This window comes from Rhyacophila brunnea, unplaced genomic scaffold (assembly GCF_057557595.1).
Source record: "Rhyacophila brunnea isolate RB1 unplaced genomic scaffold, BYU_Rbru_1.0 scaffold_211, whole genome shotgun sequence".
Taxonomy (NCBI): Eukaryota; Metazoa; Arthropoda; class Insecta; order Trichoptera; family Rhyacophilidae; genus Rhyacophila; species Rhyacophila brunnea.
In genome coordinates, this window is record NW_028232873.1 from 90238 (window position 1) to 114943 (window position 24706).

The 24706-nt window shown below is 32.9% G+C and overlaps 1 protein-coding gene across 1 annotated transcript in view; it reads left to right on the forward strand.

Annotated features, from left to right (window-relative positions):
- Nucleotides 1-24706, forward strand: part of LOC147070571 (uncharacterized) — a 61482-nt gene that overhangs the window by 7349 nt on the left and 29427 nt on the right. Inside the window, exons 2-4 of the mRNA XM_085949276.1 lie at nt 7743-8324; nt 21878-21940; nt 22148-22513. Coding sequence (XP_085805402.1) covers nt 7743-8324; nt 21878-21940; nt 22148-22513 — 1011 coding nt within the window. The remainder of the gene's footprint in view (nt 1-7742; nt 8325-21877; nt 21941-22147; nt 22514-24706) is intronic.

Sequence of the window (24706 nt, forward strand, 5' to 3'; positions counted from 1 at the left end):
AAAAGACAATCGAGATTTTGTGTTTTATGGCAGGTAAAATATTATAATTATGTACTACATTAAATCACCGATTTCGTGATATTTCAACTCGATCCGCATGAAATACCATTACCTTCTGTTTTCAAGATTCCTCAATGGAAAAAAAGAGTTTTATTTCTTGCTTAGATAGAACTTGGAGAGGATTATACGTCAAACCGACTGTAATACTGCGCATACTTTTTGACACTTATGATGAGTATTTAGACCGGCAGATCATGAATAGAGTGACGATCAAACAGCGATTCAAAGATATAAATAATGTATTACTTAAGCGATGACGCTTATTTGGGCTAAACAGGTTTGTTAATAAACAAAATTGGCGCATATGGGGTCCAATCTGGAAGAGACCCTACAGATTTCTTTAAGTACGTAAAAATAATGCAATTGCTTGTGCAGTTTACGTGCTGGTGGAATCATAAAACCTTATTTATTAAAAAAGAGGCAAGAGCTCGCGTTACGGTCAATGGAGATCATAAGGCACTGGCCCATGATCAATGATATTTTTTGTTGCTGTTGCAAATATGGATGGCATTGATCCGGACAAGATGAAACTACGTATCAGGATACGACCGCAACCACAGAAATATTGAATTAGGTTTATTTATGATATGAATCTGTCAATTTGCTTCCAAAGTCGTGCGATTTGACAAATACGGAATATTTCCTGAGTGGCTGGGTGACGCTGATAAGCCATACATAATTCACGCCTTGAAACCCAACATTGTTAGTGCTATTTATAATATACGGCCAGCAGAGCTCGAAAAAGTACCCGGAAAACCGGAAGTGCAGAATACACTTCAAGAACTTCGCGGTGGCCATATACCACAAATTATTTTGAAATGTTGGGCACTGTCGACTGTCTGAAGGTACACGCTAGATACTTATGTCCATTAATTTTAAAACTTAAATACGCTACCTGTAGATATAAATTATAGCGAGGATATTATATTTCATGTAATTAAGGATTACTAAGTTACTGATCAGCAATCATGTTCGCGTGAATCAATTTGTGACATTTTAGGGCACTTCCGCATCCAAAATTGTGCAAATGCTGAAAATTAAATGCGTGAGAAATATATTACCCTTGTCAGAATAAGTCGAAGTTCCTTCGGAGTATTTGCTATAAAGATTTCTTCTTTAATATTTTGTTGGTCTATCGTCATTTCTGAACACTGCATCACTTGATCTTCGATTCCAACAGGCGAGGATTGTTGCCTCCTATCTGTATCGTGATGCCTTGTGAAAAATTCCTTAGTAGAAACCTAGAAAGCCAAAATTATAGTAATAATAAATTCTAAATTATGTTTTCTACTGTTTGAGTTATTTTTTTTTCAACGTTTATGATTTTCAGAATCATCTGACATCAACTTATTTAGAGCTGACACTGCGACTGGCGAGTTTGCATTAGTTGGCCATTAGATATAATTAACATGATATTTAAATGTGATAATTAATTAGAAATTAGTAGGCCAGCAATGAATCGATTTTAAGGCTATACCTCAGTTGAGGCATGGTCTACAAAGATCGTGGCTTGGCGATGCGTGGATTGCGGGTCGCGGGTGCAAATGACGCATGCCGAACAAAATATATTTTGTCATATAAATCCAAGATGCGTCCATTTAATGTTATGTTTATTGTTCCATTAGTAATAATAATAATATATTCATTGACATGTTTTCTTTTTCACGAAAATAAGTAACGTTTTTAGTCATTACACGTTTAAGAACTAATACCCCCGTCGCCATCACGAAACAAATTGACGTATTCACACCTCGACGTTCACTCTCCGAATGCCGGCGAGTCCAAAATTTCGTCGCGCCTATAGTTGTAAATTACTTGCCGTTTCACTGATGTATGGTCCTAAGTAAAGAAATTAGAGTAAAAATGATAATAGTACCTACCCTACCCCTGCCAAGGTATTACATACGAATTCAATATTGTTACAGAATAATCCGTAAAAAGCTAAAACAAAATATGGAACTCAACATGTAACATCCAAAAGGATATACATAAAACAGAATATTATGATACAATTATTGTGGTACAAGTCTTGGTACAATATGTGTAATTTATTTTGTACAAAATTAGTATAGTTTCTAATGGAAATTCAAAGATTGCATAACATAATTGTCGGATGTCAATAAAAAATGTTCACTCTGCAACTGTGCTATGTTTTTTCCTGATATTTCTGGATAAAATAACTAACGATCACCTAAATAACGTAACGATGGCCGAGCAGCTTACGCGTCGGGATGCGTGCGATAAACCTCCTCTTTGCTGGAAGCAATTTTTTTATAAACGTAACGCCGAATGTGCGAAATTGACTATTACATGAAATGTGCAAAAATTTGCCTAAATTATGAAAAATGTAAGCCCGTTGCTTTATCCATTAATAAGACAAAATATCTGTGAATTCGGCAGTAATTTTTCTGCCTAGTTCATGCATTGGACACATTAGATAGTAGCGCTACGGTGTTGTTTTTTGCATTTAAACTAAATGTGTCAAATGCTCACGCATTGGTCGAAATTTACGTATATTATCTATGGCCAAAATAGATGTTCGCGCTCCGGTGGTGTTTTTTGCAACTAATCAAACTAACCAAATATGTCAAATGTCATTAAATAAATTATAAAAATATCAGGGCTCGAAATGGACCGGAACGCACCGGAGCGCCGTTCCGGTTCGTAAAATCACCAAAATTATCGCTCCGTCTCGTGGACATATTAATTTGACAGTGAGTTAGATTTGCCATTAAACGTTAAAATCTAAAAGTTTGTGCACACTGGTAACCTCATTAAATTTCACGATAATTATCAAAATTTGTTTGACAAAAAATAATTTTAATCAAAATTTAATGAGGTTGCCAGCAACTTGTTGCCAATGTGGACACGGCATAACACACTTATTTTTATAAAATACACAAGCAATTAGATAACTTTGTTAACATTTTCATAAAAAATTGAGCGCTCCGGTTAGTAAAATATACCATTTAGAGCACTGAAATATACCAATCAATAACTACAATGACGTTCATATCCATTTACTATGCGAAAAAAAAACTAGAACTATAATATTATGATAACGGAAGAATGTCATTAAAAGGTGTTTTTGCGAATTGATTCGTGCTTGGGTATCAATCGTGCAATGGTCGATTGTATGTTTGTGATAGTTTGTCGACACTTGTTAGCTAACCTCAAAAATGACATTCAGTTGAATTCAGAATTACAAGACCTAACCTAAACTTAACTTACCTAACCTAATAATAATAATAATATATTATGTCCAATTATAACTAATAAAACCATCGGTATAAAATTTACTTTTTCTACTGTCATGTTGACAGTTTAAGAATTCCATACCCTGGCGAATTCACGTACTCGGCAGATTATTTACCTAATTCATGAATAAGGCAACAGGCTTGATTATTACATGAATTAGCCAAAATTTTGCCCATTTCATGTAATAGTCAATTTCGCACATTCGGAGTAACATATACAATAGAACAAATTAACGTTTTTTTTTACATATCTTACCTTGCATGACTTAAAAGGCACTCACGGGAGATTAATTTAACGTACAGTGGATCGCAATTTACATTCGAATGATTGTGATGTAGAAATTATCATAATTAAATACTCGTGATTTAACGAAAGATGTACAAACCTACACATATATTGTAAATATATTATTAGTGTAACCTAAAACCAACAAATGAAACAAGTTGGAGCGAATTAATAATGGTGAAATGAGTTTCAGAGATGCATTGCAAATTCCAACCATCTATATAAGACAGCACACATTATGTCTACTTACAATTGGCCTGTAATCTGAATGTGAACAACCCGGTTGAGGGTATTCATCATCATATATTGGGTGTGAAACATCTTCAATAATCTCGCGCTTGACGACGGCTTGTTGATCATCTGTCTCAGATTTTATATTGGAGAGGTCAGCCATTAGGCACTGTAAGAAGCAATTATTGTATTTTGTAAAGACGGTAAAACCAGTTTCAGTTCTCGTAACATCCATATAACAATGTAAAATAATTATATTTAACATAAATTAGTAGATAACTTATCCTAACCTAAAATATCACAGATGTATCGTAGCTGTCAAATTGCATAATCAAGTATTCTTTTGAAACAAAGTTTAATATCACCTTATGTTCATACATAGTTTGTAAAAACATATTATTATAATAGTGTACTTATCGTTATTATTCTCAATCTAAAGTAATTGTAAAAGAATTTAGTTTCCAAAAACTAACCTCGAAATTGCAACTTGAAACGTCCGCATTCTCTTGCGATACATGAATGCGAGGGTCCGGGTTGTTTGGATGGCTTGTCAGCGTGTCAAACAAAGGCTTGCCTTCTATATCGGAATGTACTCCATCATATTCTTGCTTTACATCCATGTTAAGGGTATATATTCCAAAAGACACGTGTTACGTAACAGACAAGATCCATTCAATGTAATGTTAGAAAAATGTTGCCGCAATACTGAAAAGTATTTCCGTGAAAACTACCTATAATAAAAATACACACTTGACACGGTCACACAATTTAATAATATGTATGTTTTGTTGTCTAAACAAAATAATGGTATGAAAATCAGCATTTCCTCAATCATAACGAGAACAGCGCATCTCGGTATATAATAAAAAAATAAATCAAATTGGGTTTTTTTCTCATACAATGTCAACACTGACGAAATCCTTTTCGTGACGGTTCCACTCTCTATTAGTCTCCAGCGACAGCACATACATTTTAGTTACCTACGGTAAACGTTCTACGTTTAGTCGGTGTTCTTGACATTAGCATCTGTACTATAATACCTACAAAATTCAATAGGTACATTCTTATTGATCAGATAATAGCTACACTGGATATTATTAGCTTCGGCAACTCTTATATACAACAGAACATAAAGTTGTCAAGTTGTCTCTAGCACATTGCATACGATTGTTGATACGCAAACATGGAAGTCAAGCGAGAATGTGATGGACACCAATCTGACACCGAAGACAAGTTTGATGTAACGACTAGCCATCAAAACAGCCCTGATACGCGCACTTATATAAAGCAGGAGAACACAGACGATTTCAGTTGCTATTTTGAGGTTAGTTTTTATTTATTAAGTCCTTTCCTGCGATGTTTATACTTATTTTAGCAGAATACCTAGGTACGTTAGGTTTGTATTTTGTACAAATCGTTTAAGAACGTACTAATGTCAAACTTTCTATTAAAAACAGCTACCTACCTCAATTATATAATTAAGCATTGTCATAAAATAGGTACGCGAGATCAAAATTGTTTTTTTTATATGATTACAAAAATGCATAACGTTTCTTTCAGAATCCAGCAACGCGTCTCAATAAAATTAAACCCGAGATTGACCTCCAGCTGGTTGACGTTAAATGCGAGTTCGTTGCAGACGCAAAACACCCATTCCATGATGAAGATCCAACACCTGGATGTTCGCATTCAGATAACGGACCAGTACAGCAGGTAATTGTATATTATGCGATATTTTCTTCCGTTGGCTATGTATCCTATCACAGCTTTGTGACTAAATTTCAAAAGGTAAGTACATATTATCCTCGTCTCGGTTATACGCGCTTCGTACAACTATCTTACTAACCTATTTATCTGGTTTAGTGTGAGTGGGTGCATTGACCTGATGATGACCGATCGACCTATTCTTTCAGAAAGTACTTTTGTCATAACCTAACATTACAGTTTGTACCAGAATAATGCTGCGATGACATAATGCTCACGCCACAAGTGCCCTACTTGTGCGTACTTAAAAATTACTTTCGATATTTTATCCATACATAATATTGTGAACAGTATCAGCGCCATTTTACGACACAATGCCTGAGCATAATATCTTTATGTACAAGCATCTCTCAAACGAGTGATCCCACTGTTCAGCTGTCAAAATTAGATCCCCGATTGTCTTCAAAACAACATAATTATAAGGTCTTTCTCGTTTCGTATTGAATTATCAATATAAAAATCGCAAATCAAATTTATAACCTAGGTATCAGTGTTTTTGTTATAAATATACATTCCTGTTATTCGTCAGTTATCAAAGTCAAACTATATCTTCATGCAAAAAACGGTGGTTTCATCGATTTCCAAAAAATGTCTTATGTAGCATTGAGCTATACATAACGTTTGCGGAAGGTGTTAATGTTAGTGTACCTAGTAATTATGATGTACCCCATCTATCAAAATCAAACCAATCCCATTTTCAAGACAGCTGCAAACTAGCAGACAATAGATTAGGGATGGGCATACATGAGGTCAACGAGAACCATATTCTGGATTTTCATAATTATATGAAGTACTACACCATAGTCACGTTCTCACATATATCGAGTAGGTTTATAGAAAGTGTTAAATGATATTACAATAATTAATTTGTACACGATGGAATTAAAGATCTGAAAAAACACGGTTTCGGATAGAAAACGCGTTTTTTAAAATGATATAAGTATCTATTAATAATTATGATTATGTCAAGCTTTTTAAGATTGTGCTTGATTTAAATTGAAGTATGTTCGGGACTCCGAAAATCGAAGTAAAAACAAAGATTATGTACCAATTTACAACAACAAGTACCACGGTATTAATCGATCGATCACTCCGCGCAACGCCGACTCAAGTACAAGCCTAAGCATTCGGAAACTACCGACAACGAGCGGTCTTACCTCTCCTGGGCCTATATATGCAGTCGTCTAGAAACACGGTGAAAGATAGATTATCTCTTGTAATATTTAAACATTTTTTAATAGATTTCTTAAAAACTACTTTTTTATTTTTTCCGTATAAAAAACTGCTCGGCACGTCAGACAGTCGAAAGATTATATTTGGAAATTTTTGGCACGCGTGCCTACGTAAAAAGGTTCGCTAACACCGTGTCTAGGTATATTTCTAACTGGATCTCTTTCTTATAAGGAACTGTTATTAAAAAATCTCATAATTCATTAATACTTTTAAATGTTTTTTTATAGATTATCGCTAGAAGCACTGTACCGGCCAATGTTGCGAGCCAAAAATCGACCTGGAACGTGACTGAAGCACAAGCGTCTAGCGAAGGCCTACATATTGAGGAACACGACATTAAGAAAGAACTCAAAGAATATATTGAATGGTATAAAGATGTCGCCTGTCGCAATAGTAAACATGATATTTTTCAATCGAATATGGTAAACACAGAATTATTAGTGGCTGTTATACAACTGGAAAAAAAATCGTTTCATAAAGAAAATTTTGTGTGCAGTATCTGTTTTGATTTTTTTTCATCGTTCGACCTAATGTTGCTTCACAAAGCGATACACAAAACCACAATTGCGAAAACGACCGATTCCGTTGCATGGCTGGTTAAATGTGACGATGGTCCTTTTTCAAGATTTCGTCCTGGTCACGTCATGAAGTCACTCAAAATGACTCATTCTGACGTAAAGGAATTTAAATGTGACAAATACAATTATTCATGCAGACAGTCAGGTAAAATGAAAAGACACGAAATGAGTCATTCGGGTGAAAAGCCATTTAAATGTGATATATGCAAATATTCATGCAAACGATCAGATGTCATGAAAACACACAAAATGAGACATTCTGGTGAAAAGCCATTTACCTGTGATAAATGCAATTACTCATGCACGACGTCTGGTACCATGAAAATACATAAAATGACTCATTCTGGTGAAAAGCCATTTAACTGTAATAAATGCAATTACTCATGCATACAATTAGGTAACATGAAAACACATAAAATGACTCATTCTAGTGAAAAGCCATTTAAATGTGATATCTGTAATTACTCATGCAGACATTCAGGTAACATCAAAACACATAAAATAACTCATTCTGGGGAAAAGTCACTTAAATGTGAGAAGTGCAATTACTCATGCAGACAATCAAATCACATGACATCACACAAAATGACTAATTGTGGTGAAAAACCATTTAAATGTGATATATGTAATTACTCATGCAGACATTCAGGTAACATGAAAACACACAAAATGAGTCATTCTTGTGAAAAGCCATTTAAATGTGATATGTGTAATTTCTCATGTAGACATTCAGGTAATCTGAAAACACACAAAATGACTCATTCTGGTGAAAAACCATTTAAATGTGATATATGCAATTTCTCATTTATTCATTCAGTTAACCTGAAAAGACACAAAATGACACATTCTGGTGAAAAACCATTTAAATGTGACATATGCAATTACTCATGCAGACAGTCAGGTCAAATGAAAAGACACAAAATGAGTCATTCTGGTGAAAAGCCATTTAAATGTGATAAATGCAATTATTCATGCAGCCTATCAAGTGACATGAAAACACACAAAATGAGTCACTCTGGTGAAAAGCCATTTAAATGTGATAAATGCAATTATTCAAGCAGACATCAGAGTCACATAAAAACACACAAAATGACCCATTCTGGGGAAAAACCATTTAAGTGTGACAATTGCAATTACTCATGCACTACGTCTCGTGTAATGAAAATGCACAAAATGACTCATTTTGGTGAAAAACCATTTAAATGTGATAAATGCAATTACTCATGCACACATTCAGGTAACATGAAAACACACAAAATAAGTCATTCATGTGAGAAACCATTTAAATGTGATAAGTGCAGTTACTCATGCAAACATTCTGGTAGCATGAAAAGACACGAAATGAGGCATTCCGGTGAAAAGCCATTTAAATGTGACATATGCAATTACTCATGCAGACATTCAGGTAACATGAAAACACACAAAATGAGTCATTCTGGTGAGAAGCCATTTAACTGCGATAAGTGCAATTACTAATGCAGACAATCAAATAACTTGTTAACACACAAAATGACTAATTGTGGTGAAAAACCATTTAAATGTGATATATGCAATTACTCATGCAGATATTTAAGTAACATGAAAACACACAAAATATCTCATTCTGGTGAAAAGCCATTTAAATGTGATAAATGCGAATACTCATGCAAACAATCAGGTAGCATGAAAAGACACAAAATTACTCATACTGGTGTAGTCATAATGTGATAAATGTATTGACATAAATTGAAGTGTATCGAACTCCACTACCGTAAGCTAGTTGTTTTTTTTAACCCATATCCGATCCTAATAGGAACATATGGGCCTCCAACAGATTTTGTTTTAATCTGAAACGGATGTCAGCCACTTGCTCAACCTATTAAGTCCATACTCTGCCCCTACACAAATCGAAAAACAATATGTGTACATGCCAGACTCAAGATTTGAACCTGGACGTACGACGCTATAAGCCGACGTTAATAGTTTTGTTTGGGATCCGACAATATTGTGCAAACTTTTTCATTCTATTTATTTGTTTTCGTTGAATTAGATATCACACATGTTTGTAATTTTTTTTTTAATTTTATGCCCTGCCCAAACCAAACTATAATCGATAAAAATATTATTCTACCTATAAAATATCTTTTTCTATGTATGTATAAATGGCATAATTTTAGATATTTTATAGATAGATGAGTATTTTTTGGCAAAGTTTATTCTGTTATGGTTTGGTTTCACAAGGTTTAAGGCTATAGACATTTTTTTTGATAATTTACAATTTTAACTGTATTACTTAATAAATATGTATCTGTAAACATTGAAAATAATTTTTTTTATATTTTAAGTCTAAAGTAAACTTACAATTGTACAAAAATGTGAATTTGTCAAAGGACCCCATCTAATTATTAGGTTGGTAATATTTAGGTATTATTAACATTTAGTTTATTAAGTTTTCTATGTTGCCCTTAAGAGATTTTTGGCAAAAGCATATTTTTAATTGTTTTTATATATAAAAAAAAAAAAAAACATCGATTTAAATGTGTGCAAGCTTCGTATTTTTGCGCTAGGTGCCTTTGCACATCTATTCTGTACACAAGATTGCTATCGAGGGTAGTTTTTCATTTGTAACAATTACAATAAGTTAGCCGTCTAAACAGTCAAAACTGGCTATTCCGCGACAAAATTTAACATAGAGAGGTGCTCTTAAAACATAGCACGTATTGTGACAATTATCCCAACTTCTTGTAATTGTTACAATAAGTGCTAATACTTCGATACAAAAAAAATGAAATACTACCCTCGATATTTGCGAAAGCGGCCGATATCAGTCTTGTGAATAGAATAGATGCACTTCTAGGTAAAGACCTATCCTCAATTGAATCGTAATACGTGTGACGTCACTAAATACAAAAAAATATATACAACTGTCATCGTATTTTCGTTTATGCCTGTAAATTGGTGTTATTTAATGTTCTATGCATGCTCCTCTTAGTTGTTAAGAGTTTACCTTGTTATGGTTTTAATAGTTATGTCCAAAGATATTGGAATCGGTTTTGTCTAAATAAAATGTCATTCGACGGAAGTTTTTATTTTTAATGAATGAACCCAACATTTTTAGCCGTTTGACAAGTGGAAGATACCTGCTGAGTATGTCGATAGCTTGGTTAAAAATTGTATTTAGTGACAATATGTATAATTATGATTATAAATCGGAAACTTATTTGGTTTTAATCGTTTTCATTCACACATCCCATTGATAATAAGTAGCACCTGTTCGCCCAAGGAAACTACATTAATATGAGATTCATTCGCTCGGTATGCTGGTTGCTGGTCATCGTCTGTTATTTGGACCTGGGAGTGAACAAACAAATACCTCGGAATGGTCTAAAACGGCGATTTTTATTTGACCTATACTTTGACTAACTATTCATTACATTTTAATAATTTTTTCGGAACGCGAGATGCATATGTTTACAATTGCGATCTCTGGAAGCCTAAACTTTTTCGCTTTAGATCTCGATATTAGCGAGAAGCGCTACAAGCGATCTCCCATCATAAATACAGCGTTGCATTTTTTGCGTTCTGACAAACTACGTTGCCAGATATTTTTTTCTCGTTAAAGACCATTACTATGAGTCAGCTCGGAAATGGTTCCGGTCTCTCCAGGTCTTCAGAGGAGTGTGACATTATTATATCGAGCTGTGAAGTTATGTGAGTACACTGGAGCGTTCATCATGGATCATATAGATTCTAACAACAAAAACTTTGAAGGTGAAGATACTTTCATGTCATTTTAAAAACTATTAATATTGTTCTAAATCTCAGTATTATGAAACATTTTTTTATACCACGTCCTGTCATTTTTCATAAACTATGTTTAATTTAATGTTGTTCTAATAAAGAATTAATTGAAAAAGGTATTTTTATTCAATTTTAAACACAATAATTAAGCCCTGTAGCAAAATATTTTCACAACATCAAGGTTTAATAATCAGATAGAACTTTGTTGCTCTGATTTTTTCGATTTTCGGAGCAATTAAGTTCCATCACAAAATTTTAATGTCTGGATTAGATAATATGAGATATATTTAGTATCCAATGCTTTGAAAATACAAACATAATGCAATAATAATATTATTGTTAATATCTATCAATTTTCATTGCATATAGTTAAGATTTTATTCATATTCAAAACTTTGGAGCTCGATATCTCAGTTTGGTATAAATGCCAGATGATACCTTGTTGTTCTAGGGTGGCGATCTAAGAAATGTGTTGTATGAAGCATGGCCTCCTCATCCTGAAGCGGGCCCCATGTTAGGATCTTTGCCCCCCCTACCTATCGCTAGGATAAAAGCAGTGTGACGCTCTACAGTAATGTTTTCCAAATGGTGTACGCGTTAAAATTGATGTGTATATTAAGTGTTTTTTTGTATATTTTAATACATACACTTGAATTGTGGAGTTTTTGAGTATCGCTACACAATTATAAATTGTATTGTGTAACCATATAATTTTAAATAATATCATTATTGAAGGAAAATAGCGCCGCAGCCGAATTTTTTCCTATTAGAGCAAATTTGTGATAAGTGTTTATCTCACTTATCGAGCCCGAGCCCCAGGTTAGAGCCCTGTCAGCCCCCCCTTAAATACATTACAAATAAAATATACACCTACCACTAAGCTGAAACATACAAAATTAAATTTAGATATCAATAAATAAATAAGCGAATAAATTTATAATATTAGTGAGACACTTACCCAAATCACCAGAGTTTGAGATGCCATTTGGTTAATATGTCTGACACATTTGGTTTGTATCATTTAGTAATACCTACGCAGATGTATTATTTTCACACCATTTTTTCTATGCTATTATTGTACCCTACAACATGTAAACAAAATAATTTTCCTCATTATTTTTTTAATATAAACCTAAATTTAATCCTAAATACACTATTAATTTATGGTCTCAACATTCAACCGTTGATGATTGAAATAAACTACAAATCCACACTAATATCAGCAAAAAATATGTTTACAAAAAAAACGACTTAAAAGAAGGTATTGCACAGTATTGTATTCACAGCACGATAAATATGATATAATCTAGGTAGATACCTACTATTTTTAATACTTTTTTATTTATAAAAGAAATGTAATAATACGTTTTAGGTCTTTCCTGAGCATTTACATGAGGCGGGCGAGGAGGGTTTGCATAATGAGACGACGATAACATCTACATAATATCTATACCTATAATATGGTATTTCTAAATAAATAAAATTTAACTTGATTATCTTAAGCTCCACTACATCCATGAAAAAATCTAGCAAAATAGGTAATATAGGACTGGTACCCATTACCAAGCCATTAATTTGTTGTTAGGTATTATAAAAATGCTTCCATTAAATGAACAAAAAATCTTGAATAAGCAAGCGACCATCCTGCTGGCTACCATTCGATTACAATGAAAATATTCATTAATTATAATAATATGTATCGATTGCATTAATAATAAAAATCATTCAACATTAAAAGGTTAAAACATGGCGCGATTTTTCGACCAATGACTTATTATTCATATTAGGCGAGGAATGTCGGATGTTTTTGAATTGCGTTGCCGATGGCATCGCATCGTCCACGAGAGTGGTCTGGAGACAGTGTTGCCAACCGTACTATAATTATAGTATTTGTACTATAATTTTGGTCCGCGTACTATGTACGATTTAAAATAGGTATAGTACGCCCAAAATACTATAATTTTGAAAATCGTACTATAATTTTAAATAAAAGTACTATAATTCTGCATTTGCCATTTCGCAATCGAGTAGTCTTCGAAAATTTGGGAACCTGCGGCCCGCGACGAAATATTTTTCCTAAAAAAAACAAGCTGACCGTAAAAATTTGGGAACCTGCGGCCCGCGACGAATATTTTTCCTAAAAAAACCAAGCCGATCATGAAAATTTGGGAACCTGCGGCCCGCGGCGAAATATTTTTCCTAATAAAAACGAGCCGACTATGAAAAATTGGGAAAATTTTCATTTTCAACAGATGACAACGCGTACTATATTTTATCTCCAAATACTATAATTTTGGAGGCTCTGTACTATAATTCCACTTTTAAAATATGGCAACACTGTCTGGAGAGGAGGATAAAAGGTCGAAGGTCAGTAGAAAAAAGCTGTCCAGCCGAGAGGACGTAAAAAAATAAACGCGAGAAATGTAATGTTTAAATTAAGCATAAGGAATAGTGTTAACAGATAGCGCCATTTTTTAACCTCTTAAGGTTGAATGATTTTCATTATTAATGCAATTAATATTATTATAATTAATGAATGCTTTCATTGTATTCGAATGGTAGCTAGCAGGATGCTTACTTACTTATTCAAGGGAATCTTTAATGTTTAAGAAATCCTCTCGGTTGCAAAATTCTGCCGGGTATTCAGGGGTAGGGAATCCAATCCCGAGCCAAAATTGTGATCACGGGATTGGTATTTTTTCGATAGTTATTAAAAAAAAATTTTGTACACAAATAACATTGATAAAATAGGGCAAAAATATTTATTGTTAATGTGTACGCTCTATCTTATAATATTTTAATATAAATAATAATTTGAAAGTAAAACAGTTTTATTTATTTATGAAGAGATAACAAATACAAGTTCAATTAAAATAAAAATAACATATTGTGTTGACAATACATATTATATAAAACAATTAAAGATTTAAGTACGTAATTAAAACATTATGTATCACTTTTAACGAGCTCTACCTTTTCTATTTAATATTTTTTTGTCCTCTGAATTCATTTACGCAACAATATGGTTATTTATAAGGAGATTCCCCTTTGACCAGTGGGTCTCCAGAATAGCAGTTTTTGGAAGTGCGCAATAGTTTACTTTCTATAAAAAGACGACAGCTTATGTGTAAATGACTGAAACGTCTAACTAAATGTTTCTTGATTTATTTATTCTATTTTTTAAATTAAATTACGGATGTTACCTGCATCGTACATGTTATGTGGAATTTTTAATTTTATGTTAAACTAAGTACTACATATTTACAAATCTGTGGTGAAATATGTGTTGTTATATGAAATTGCTGTTTTTTTATTTAATCATTAGGTTAGCGAGGTTTAAAATAGTAAAGTAAAATCATGGTTTATGGCTTTTTTGCTTCATAAATCTAATTAGTCAGCTATATATGAAATTGTCGTAAAACGTATCAGATCATGGTGGAATCACTTTGTTCAAAGTGCAAAGCATTGTTTTTTCCAATCTTTCTCATTTTTTTAAATTTAAGTATGTGAAAAAATAAAATGAGTAGGCTATACAGTTGTTCAACAGTTTTAATTTGCAATAGGTAGTTAAAATATCGTATGTCAACCATCGTACCGAGGCACTTAATCTTTTTCAATGGCTTTTTTGTCGACATATTGTTATGAAATTTTACCTACTCATAACATTATAATTATAATATATACTACCTACCTAATAATGAGTAATGAATGAGTTAAGGACTGTTGACAATAATTATTCACAATATAATATTATCGTACCTAAGTATTGTGTTTCAATCGAAAACAAAAGAGATGGGTTGTCTATTTTCGAGATTGTCCATGTTATCTGCATTTTGCGCGAATTCTACCATGTGTACATCATTGTTCGCAATAACTGCAAACTGTGTACATGCATATTCTGCATGTAGGTACATGCCAAACGAATTAACACTATCAATATCCATATTGACATGAATTTTTAAATGAATTTAAGTGTTTGGCCTATTTTATAGACATGCGAATTTATTTTGACAGCAGCTGTCAGTGGTAAATGGTAATACAGAAGGGGGCGTGTTCATAACAAAAGTAGTATAATGGTTAAGGATTCCTTAACTCTATACTCACGATTGTCTATAGTAAAGTAATGCTTTCGGCGACTTATCCTAAGGAACGAAACCTTAGTTTGTGCATGCTGCTCTAATGCTGGAGGTTATATACTCCCTAATAATAATTAATTTCTTTGGCTTTCGTCTCTTTTATTCGGCACAATCACATTCTTTCCTGACCTACTATTATTATAATTAGTTACAATTCTTACGTGCTAAGTACATGTTGAACATTTTGACAATTAATCAAGGAATTTTGGACGTACGTACGCCCATTGTTGACAGGAGGTCAGGTGACATGGTTACACTTAATAATTACGACGTAATTCAGACAATCGGGAGAGGTCCAATAGTCATGGGTGTAACAGTATACGCTGTTAGTGTGTACTTGCCATTGGTGAATACGCGTAGTGCTTGAAAATGTCGAAAGGCAAAACCCGAGTGGAAAAGAACTACCTACACAAATGGAATAGTACAAAACTTAAATCCAATAAAACACAGTTTATTGTTTAATCGCTTACACTGTAAAGACTTTCAATATTTCGGCCATACATAATAAATAATTACGTATTGTGGCAACACTTCTCTTAAATTAATGTACTTTGAACAGATCTTACTTGTCACGTTCTTCCTGACATCATATTTACCATTAAAATGGACGTAAAGCGAGAATGTGATGGAGAACAGTCTGATACAGAAGGCAAGCCTTTGTTTGATACGCAGACTAGCCTCCCAATCAGCCCGGAAGTTTGCACTCATATAAAGCAAGAGAATGCCGACGTTTCAAGTTGCAATTTCGAGGTTAGTTTTGGGAAACTGATTTCTTTTACAATCACTCTGTATTGTGACTAACAACGATTAGTATATTATTACAATATGTTGCTTTTTTATAAACTCCGTAGAGACATACAATGATATTAAACGTTGATTTAAAAAATAACTCAATTATACATTTTGACAGCTACGATACATTTGTGATTTAGGTAAGGGCACGTTATCTTCTAATTCATTTAGACCATAATAAGTCATTCAAGTGAAAGTGGTTTTACTGTGTTAACCATAATGTTTCTTTCAGTATCTTTTAGCGGACCTCTCTAATATAAAACCTGAGACGGGTGATCAACTATCTGTCATCAAGCGCGAGACTATTGAAGATGTTATAGACCCATTATGTGATGTTGACGAACCTAAACCGGGTTGTTCTTATTCAGAATACAGGTCAATACATCAGGTTCGTTCAATTGTATAATGTGTAATTTTTTTCCCTCAGTGCAGTCTTATATCGAAGGTTGGAATTAGCAATACATGTTTTAATCTTAGAGCCGTTTCACACGCGACACCATTGTCTCGAGACGCTGCATGAATGGTCGCGTTTAGATGGAGAAACAGGTATGTCACGTTCATATATATGTAGAGAAAACGATCATGCGGTGCCCAATCCGTTGATATCTTCTCAATTGATGAGGGTGACGTGTTTAGATTTTATTAAAAAAATGAATAATACTCGCTCTTAGAGACCGCATGCAAAAGAGCTGTATTGAATTTGTCTTGGGCCCAATTTCATATATATTTTACCAGACAATGGAGACTGGTATCTTTCCGGAAGCATAGAAGATGTCGAAGGATACTCCTATTCATAAGAGTGGTACGGAGTTATCATTGGAAAACATACGGCCTCTATCAGTCACAGACATTTAAAACATTTTCTGGTGTGCCTCAGAGCTCAAACTTGGGGTCATTGCTGTTGTTCACGTTTTTTATAAATGACATAGCATTGGTAATTAAAAATGCTATGTTTATGTTTATGTTGTTTGCTGATGACTTGAAACTCTTCATGAAAGTTGTCGCCTTGGACGATTGTCGTCAACTCTAACTTGATATAGATAATATATTATATTGGAGATGGTTTACTAATGCCTCGCGAATATTGTTCCAGTTTTCGATGCATGTATGTATATTATCCGTGGGTCTATCCCAGTGCTCCGCAACCTTTTCTCACCCACGGCATACCAAAGGTCTTCCCAAAATTCCGCGTACACCACACGTAAAACAATTAATACACCAAAACATGAACCCCACATCCTGAAGGGGACCCCAGGCCAGGATCTTTGGCGGCCACCCTACCTATCGCTAAGGTTAAAAACAGTGAAATACTCTAAAATAGCGTTTTTCAAATAGCGTGTGAGGTTAAATTAATGGTATTGATTGTATGTTCAGCGATTTTTTTGTGTGGTTATATTATATTAATATAATTATGGTTAGTTGTCGGGTTAGGAATAATTATTTGTCGAGCATTGACACAATAATAATTAAATATCTCCTACAATCACATGTTTTAAAATATTAATATAATCGTAGTAAGATGCTAGATGTAGTAAAATGGAAGCTAAACAGCGATAGCCTTGTCATAGATCCGAGGATATTTTTTATTAACCAAAATCCAGAAAATAGACAATGGAACATCGGCGTAGTTCAGTTTTAGCATCCCATCGTATATCAATTCAACAAACTCCTCTCGAATTTATAGGAAAAGCGCTTCTATAGAATTTTCGGCACTGGTTGCAAAAGGATTTCGTATCAAGTCGCATTGATTGTATGGAAGTAATGATGAAATTTCCTTTGCAGCAAAGTTAAATGTTTTTGAGACGGATCCAAAATTAATTGCCTGTTTTCAATAGTGGTCTGGTAGGTCCTTTGGTATATTTGTAGATCTTTGTGTTAACTCTTTCTTCAAAATTCGACTTTATTTTTGAACCCTACTAATTTATCAGAACACGTCAATCTATTTTCATTCTGACCTTGCATTGTTTTATTAAGTTCATGAAGGTGCTCAACTATATTACCAGCCATGTACGCAAATTTGGCTATTGCACCGCGGCACACCGGTTGCGGAGCACTGGTCTATCCGACTGACTGTCTCTTTGGAATGTTTACATACTGTAACTTAAAATTAACAAGGGATCTATATTTAGCTACATAGTTTTCCTGACTTATACGCAGCGTAAATGAAAACTCTGCCATTCTTGGTGGTGTTGGCTTGTGTGTCTCTGATCGGAGTCGAGGGCATCCGTTGTTTGTTCTCCCAAGGTTCAAAACTAACCTGCCATTAGTAAAGCCAATTGAGAGGGCAATAACCATGTTTAATGAAATCGCTTCGAATATTGATATATTTCACTTACGTGGGAGTGAATTTAGGTGGACGTTATTATATAATTTTTTAAGATAGTGTCTATCGATAGTTCACTCTGTGTGCTTCCATCTACTTTTATATTTTTGTTATGGTTTTTCTTATTTTATTACTCATTATATTTTTAACTCATATTGTTCTGTATTTTCATTTGTAACACTTATTTTATGTCAATTATGAACGTTTTAAATTTTGAATTTGTTATTTTCTTTATATGTAAAATAAATAAATTTGAATTTTTATTAATTGTGCAGTGTCCAGATACTAATGTCTCGTGTGAAACGGCTCTTACTTTTTAATGAAGTCATTTTAAAATACTTGCGAGAACTCGTTTCATTTATTGGCTGTGTAGTAGAAATACATGCTATTAGAATATGTACGTTCATTTTTGTTTTATAAAGGTTGTTTTTATAGCCCGATAGAACTTTAAATTGTAAAAATATAACACTAGCTAATTTTGATAGTTTTTTATTTCGAAAGACAGACGTGCATGGCATTAACATTTTTAAATGATTTAGGGTATGTTGCCACTGCACCTGTTCTCAACGAAGCATATACTGGTCACCCAATTTAGAACACTTTTTTCGTACACTGCCAGTTGTATAACACGAATAATGTTTGCTTTCAATGCGCCAATTGTTGCTTAAGGGGGTACCTGCTCAGCGTAAGTGATAATAGAGCTTTTTTTGTATTTTCAAACCATGATCATGGACATTCCTTAAACGTTGTAGATAATCTATTTATATAATTTTGAAGCGATATTATCCATTATATTCATTTTAAACATTTGATGACTGCATGAAGTATTTTTATTACATAAAATAGTGTTCTTTTAAACCTAGACCTTTAAAATTAAGTCAATATTTATTATAAAGCAATTATCATTCGTAGGATGTTTATCACACTTGAATGGTCAAAGACATAGCTTATAATTAGCATTTTTAGAATTATCTTCAAATGTGTCAATTTTGCCCATTTTTTGAATAATAAAATGCCTAATTCTTATCAAATTTGGGATCACAGAGATTATCAATATAATTTTTTATCGTTAATATTTCACTATAATAATGTCGACATAAATTATACTAACAGTTTGGTAAATGCGTTTAAAAATTATTAATTGTAAAAAATCTTAACACCACTGCACATGGATGTACTGAAATATGACTATATTCTAAAACATTAGAGCTAGAAGTTTAAAAGAACACTATTTTATGTAATAAAAATACTTTATGCAGTCATCAAAAGTTTAGAAACAATATAAAGGATAATAAGGCTTCAAAATTATATAAATAGATTATCTACAACGTTTAAGTAATGTCCAGGATCATGGTTTGAAAATACCAAAAAAACCGCCATTTTGACCTACGCTGAGCATGTCCACCCTTAACTACCGGCATCAGCCAGTGAATTCACAAACACCCGCAAAAAATATCGCATGACTTTAGAGATCAATTGACAGGTCCATCTATGGAACTAACTTATCCCCTAAATTTTATATCGATGAGTACTGCTGTGGTATGGCATATTTCGCCCGGATGCTTGTCATTATATTTTCAAAAATATTATTGATCAATGTTCCATAACGCAATCTTCAGCCTAATTTAGAAAAAATATTGTCCGGTAATGCAATCAAGGGACTTTTAAGGATCAGTCTCAAGCCATATGCAGCATATTTCCATACTAACAAACCCGTTAAGCTACAATGAGCTAAATCACTAAAGAGCAATTTTGCGAGAAAATGCAATAATTATAGGTTGCGCGAATCGACAACATATTTTATAGGTAGATTTGGCAAATTTGTCAACGTGACTCTATTCGTGTTGCTTTGCCAGACTAAACCAATCATTAATGTCATAGGGCCGTATGTATGAGATTCCCAAATTCTTTATAAGCTATTTAACCGATTTTCCATCATATAGCCTATAGCACTGTTTGTGACGTAAGCAATCTGACGTCACGCGCCATTCAAAATGGCAGCCTCAGCTGTCACTTTCAAATGTCATTTTAATATTGCATTCATTGCAACGTTTGCTTGAGGCCCTTGTTCATTTTGTAGACTCTGTAAAACATTTGCGAAATTTAAAAACAGTTCCTAGTCGTGCTGTTTACAAAATACGTATAATTTTGATCCCTAGTCTATAATCTAGATAGTAGGTAGGTAACTGATAAAATTCCTCGTACCTATTTCGCTTGCAATGTTTCTCATGGAGAGATAAGATGGACTTACGTAAGATTACGATAAAATATCACCGCTAAACGACCGAACAAATATGTAACTACTGCTGTATCTGGCATTAAAATATGCAATTGGAAGCATTCTGCATTTTTCAAATTATTATGGTATCTACCTACCTAGTTAATTATTGTAAGATAACTGTAATAAACAAGGCACAACTCTCAAATACACTGGAAACATCAATAGTGTCATACGGTGATTGGTATAAATGATAATATTATGCAGAGATCATTACATATTATTATCTTTGCATTTTCTGTCATTTATTCTTATTCTGTTTTGACATCTCATAATTAGTGAATAATAATATTCAGTATTGCCACCAAATGTATTTAGTGTTGCCACCAAATGGAAAAGTTTACTAGCAATACTTTATCCTTTCGTACAGAAAAATAGTTTTAAAATAAATGTGATAAAATAGCTGATAAATTATTCAAAGTTCATAATAATTATTCATATGTAATTATTAAATTTATATGGTACCGTTCGCACACTTTCAGACACATTAACAATTTCAAAATTTTGAATTATTTATCGGGGAATGAAATTTTATAACACGAACACCATGAAACATGAGATGTCACATACGTGACGTCACTTAACAGCTAATTACATTTGTACTCATGCATACAAACGTGCAGTATATAGCCTATAAGGTTTTTGGGAATCTCATGCATACGACCCATAAAGTCAACGGGTGTCACACATCACACGACGATTTGACAGTTATAGACTATTAGACTATTCTGTAAGTTCTATCTTAGCAAAAAAAAAACACCTAGCATTTACAACTTTTAAAACAAAATTTATTTTTATTTGCTTTAATATTGTTGAATTAAATATACCTACTCTATTCTTTTTGTAGATTTCTTCCCAGCGTTGTTTAACATATAATCCATTGGACGTAGCTAGAAAGGATACGCTTGACAATAACCTGACCAATAACAACACAACAGATTCAACCAATAAAATAAAAAATATGATACAATATTCAGAGATAACTACAGATGAACTAAACGTAAAACAAGAAGTTTTGAAATTATACTTGCCAAAGGTGGTTCGAATTGTGTTGAGAAGACTTACATATTTTTCACGTAACTTTATTTGCAATAATTGTTATGGAGTGTTTGAATCTGTAAATCATCTAAATAGTCACTACATTTCATGCACGTCTCAGCAACCTAAGTTATATAAAACACATATTGATATAAAACCACATCAGTGTGATGTGTGTTTTAAAATTTTTCTGCAAATTGATAACCTTAAAAAACATAAAATGGCACACATTGGTGAAAAAAAATATCATTGCGATGTGTGTTTTAAAAAGTTTAACGTAAATAGTAATCTGAAAAAACATAAAATTATGCACACTGGTGAAAAACCACATCAATGCGATGTATGTTTAAAAAATTTCCAACAAACTGGTACTCTCAAAATACATAAAATGATACACACTGGTGAAAAACCACATCAATGCGATGTTTGTTTAAAGAATTTCCGGAAAATTGGTGATCTCAACAAACTTAAAATGACACATACTGGTGAAAAACCACATCAATGTGATGAATGTTTTAAAAAATTCTCTCAAATTGCTCACCTTAAAAATCATAAATTTACACATACTGGTAATAAACCTCATCAATGCGATGTGTGTTTTAAAAAGTTCAACGCAAATGAACTCAAAACACATAAAATGACACACACTGGTGAAAAACCACATCAATGCGATATGTGTTTTAAAAAATATGTCTTAAAAAGTGATCTCAAAAAACATAAAATGACACACACTGGTAAAAAGCCACATCAATGTCATGTATGTTCTAAACAATTCTGTCAAATGTTTTGTCTTAAAGATCATATAATGACTCATACTGGTGAAAAACCATATCAATGCGCTGTGTGTTTCAAAAATTTTGACTCAATTCAATATATCAAAATACATAAAAGGACACATACTGGTGAAAAACCACATCAATGTCATGTATGTTCTAAAAAATTCTCTCGAATTACTCATCTTAAAGGTCATATAATGACACATACTGGTGAAAAACCATATCAATGCTATGTTTGTTTAAAGAATTTCCAGAAAATGTGTAATCTAAAAATACATAAAATGACACATACTGGTTAAAAGTACATAAATGTCATGTATGTTCTAAACATTTCTCTCGAATTGCTCATCTTAAAGGTCATATAATGACACATATTGGTAAAAAACCACATCAATGCGATGTGTGCTCTAAAAAATTCTCTCAAATTGCTTATCTCGATAACGTGTTTTGAAAAATATTGCAAATTGATTTTCATCTTAAATATCCTAATAATCTTAAATACTTACTGGTTCTGGAACAATATTCGATTTTTATTGTATTCGTACTGCAACTAATTGCAATACTGAATTGTGAAACCTGTATGTGGCAATATTTTAATTAGTGTTCCTGATATATTATTGGTCACTTAATATTGTAATAATTATTGTTCTTGACCATTTTATTTGTTTTCATTTTTACTGAAAAAATAAAGCGTTTGTCCCAAACTAAACTGAACATCTTACATGTAAAAATGCTACAACCAAATCTGCAACTAATTATCAAAATTTATGGAAGTGTGAAAGAGTGGTGGATGATTTGCTATTTGGTAGGTAGTAAGAATAAAATTTGAGACTTGTATTATGACACAATGCGGTATGTTATAAGCAAGCGGGCTTCTTTCTATTATTTACAAATTAAGATTTACTTACAAAGATATTGACACAACTTTGTTAGTTGAGTTTTGGTATCTAGATTATAACTTATTATTAAATTAATGGAGTAGAGAATGTTCGGTGGATGTACGTGGCGCTAGGGGAGGCCTTAATCCAGCAATGGATCGACCCAGGCTATTGATGATGACGATGATATTAATAGTGTGTAGCAAGCTAGTTTTACGATTGTTTTAATTTAAAATAATAAAATATCAAAAAAAAAGCCGTTCTGTTTTTTACCCACTTAATTATAAATACTTATGTATGGCAAGGTATCTTTTGGTCCAACCACTATGTAACAGTGGCGGTGGGTGGAGGAAGGCATTTAGGATTTCACATAAATATAGCACACTAAAATTTGTCAGTCAATTTTACTTATTTTCATTGAACTTAGGATACAATTTGCAGATTATGCCAGTTAATTTTTTAAATTCATTTAACTCTGCCTCGACCAAACCATAACAATTTAGGTGTACAGTATGGGCGATCCAACTAAAATAGTTCACACTATTTCAGTTATACTTATTTATTTTTGTTGAAAAAAGAATACTTATTATTACAGATGGTGATCATTTCTTTTAATTCATTAAGCCCTGCCAATTTCAAACGATAATTATTGATAACAAATATTGTCCAATCTATAGAACATCAAAAATTATGTAAGTAAGGTTTATTGTCAAAATTTTCAATATTTTATAGATAAACGGATATTTTTTGACTGTTATCTACTATGCATAATTTAAAACACCATCTACACGTAGTTATATTAGTTCAATGAAAACAAATAAGTACGTGATCTTTTCGATGCGAAAGAAAGTTTTTAATATCAAACAAATTTTCCATTCTGAAGAACTCTCATTTCCCATGATGGTAAAAATAATTGTACCTATCTTGAGGTAATTATAATGTGTGCCTTTTTCTGAAAATGCTATAAACTTAAAAAAGTAAACTGAGAAAAATGCTTTTCTTCAATAACATCCCATCAGTGGCGAAATGTAGATTTAATAATACTGTTATATAGAGCAGTCATATTCTGGATTTGGTTTATATCTGTAATATGAAAAGCTATATACCTATCTTCCTGTTAGCTTTTACCACTATTTCAGTACCCAGATCTTCACTGCCACGTTCATCGGCCGAAGTTTATGAGTTTGTCAAGCGAGCTAGTTGTGGGTACCTGTGGTTGTTTTAGTGCCAGATTGGGGCGGGGCAACTGTATATTGACATATCGCAGCCTGATTTCCAGGTTGTTATATCGTCGCT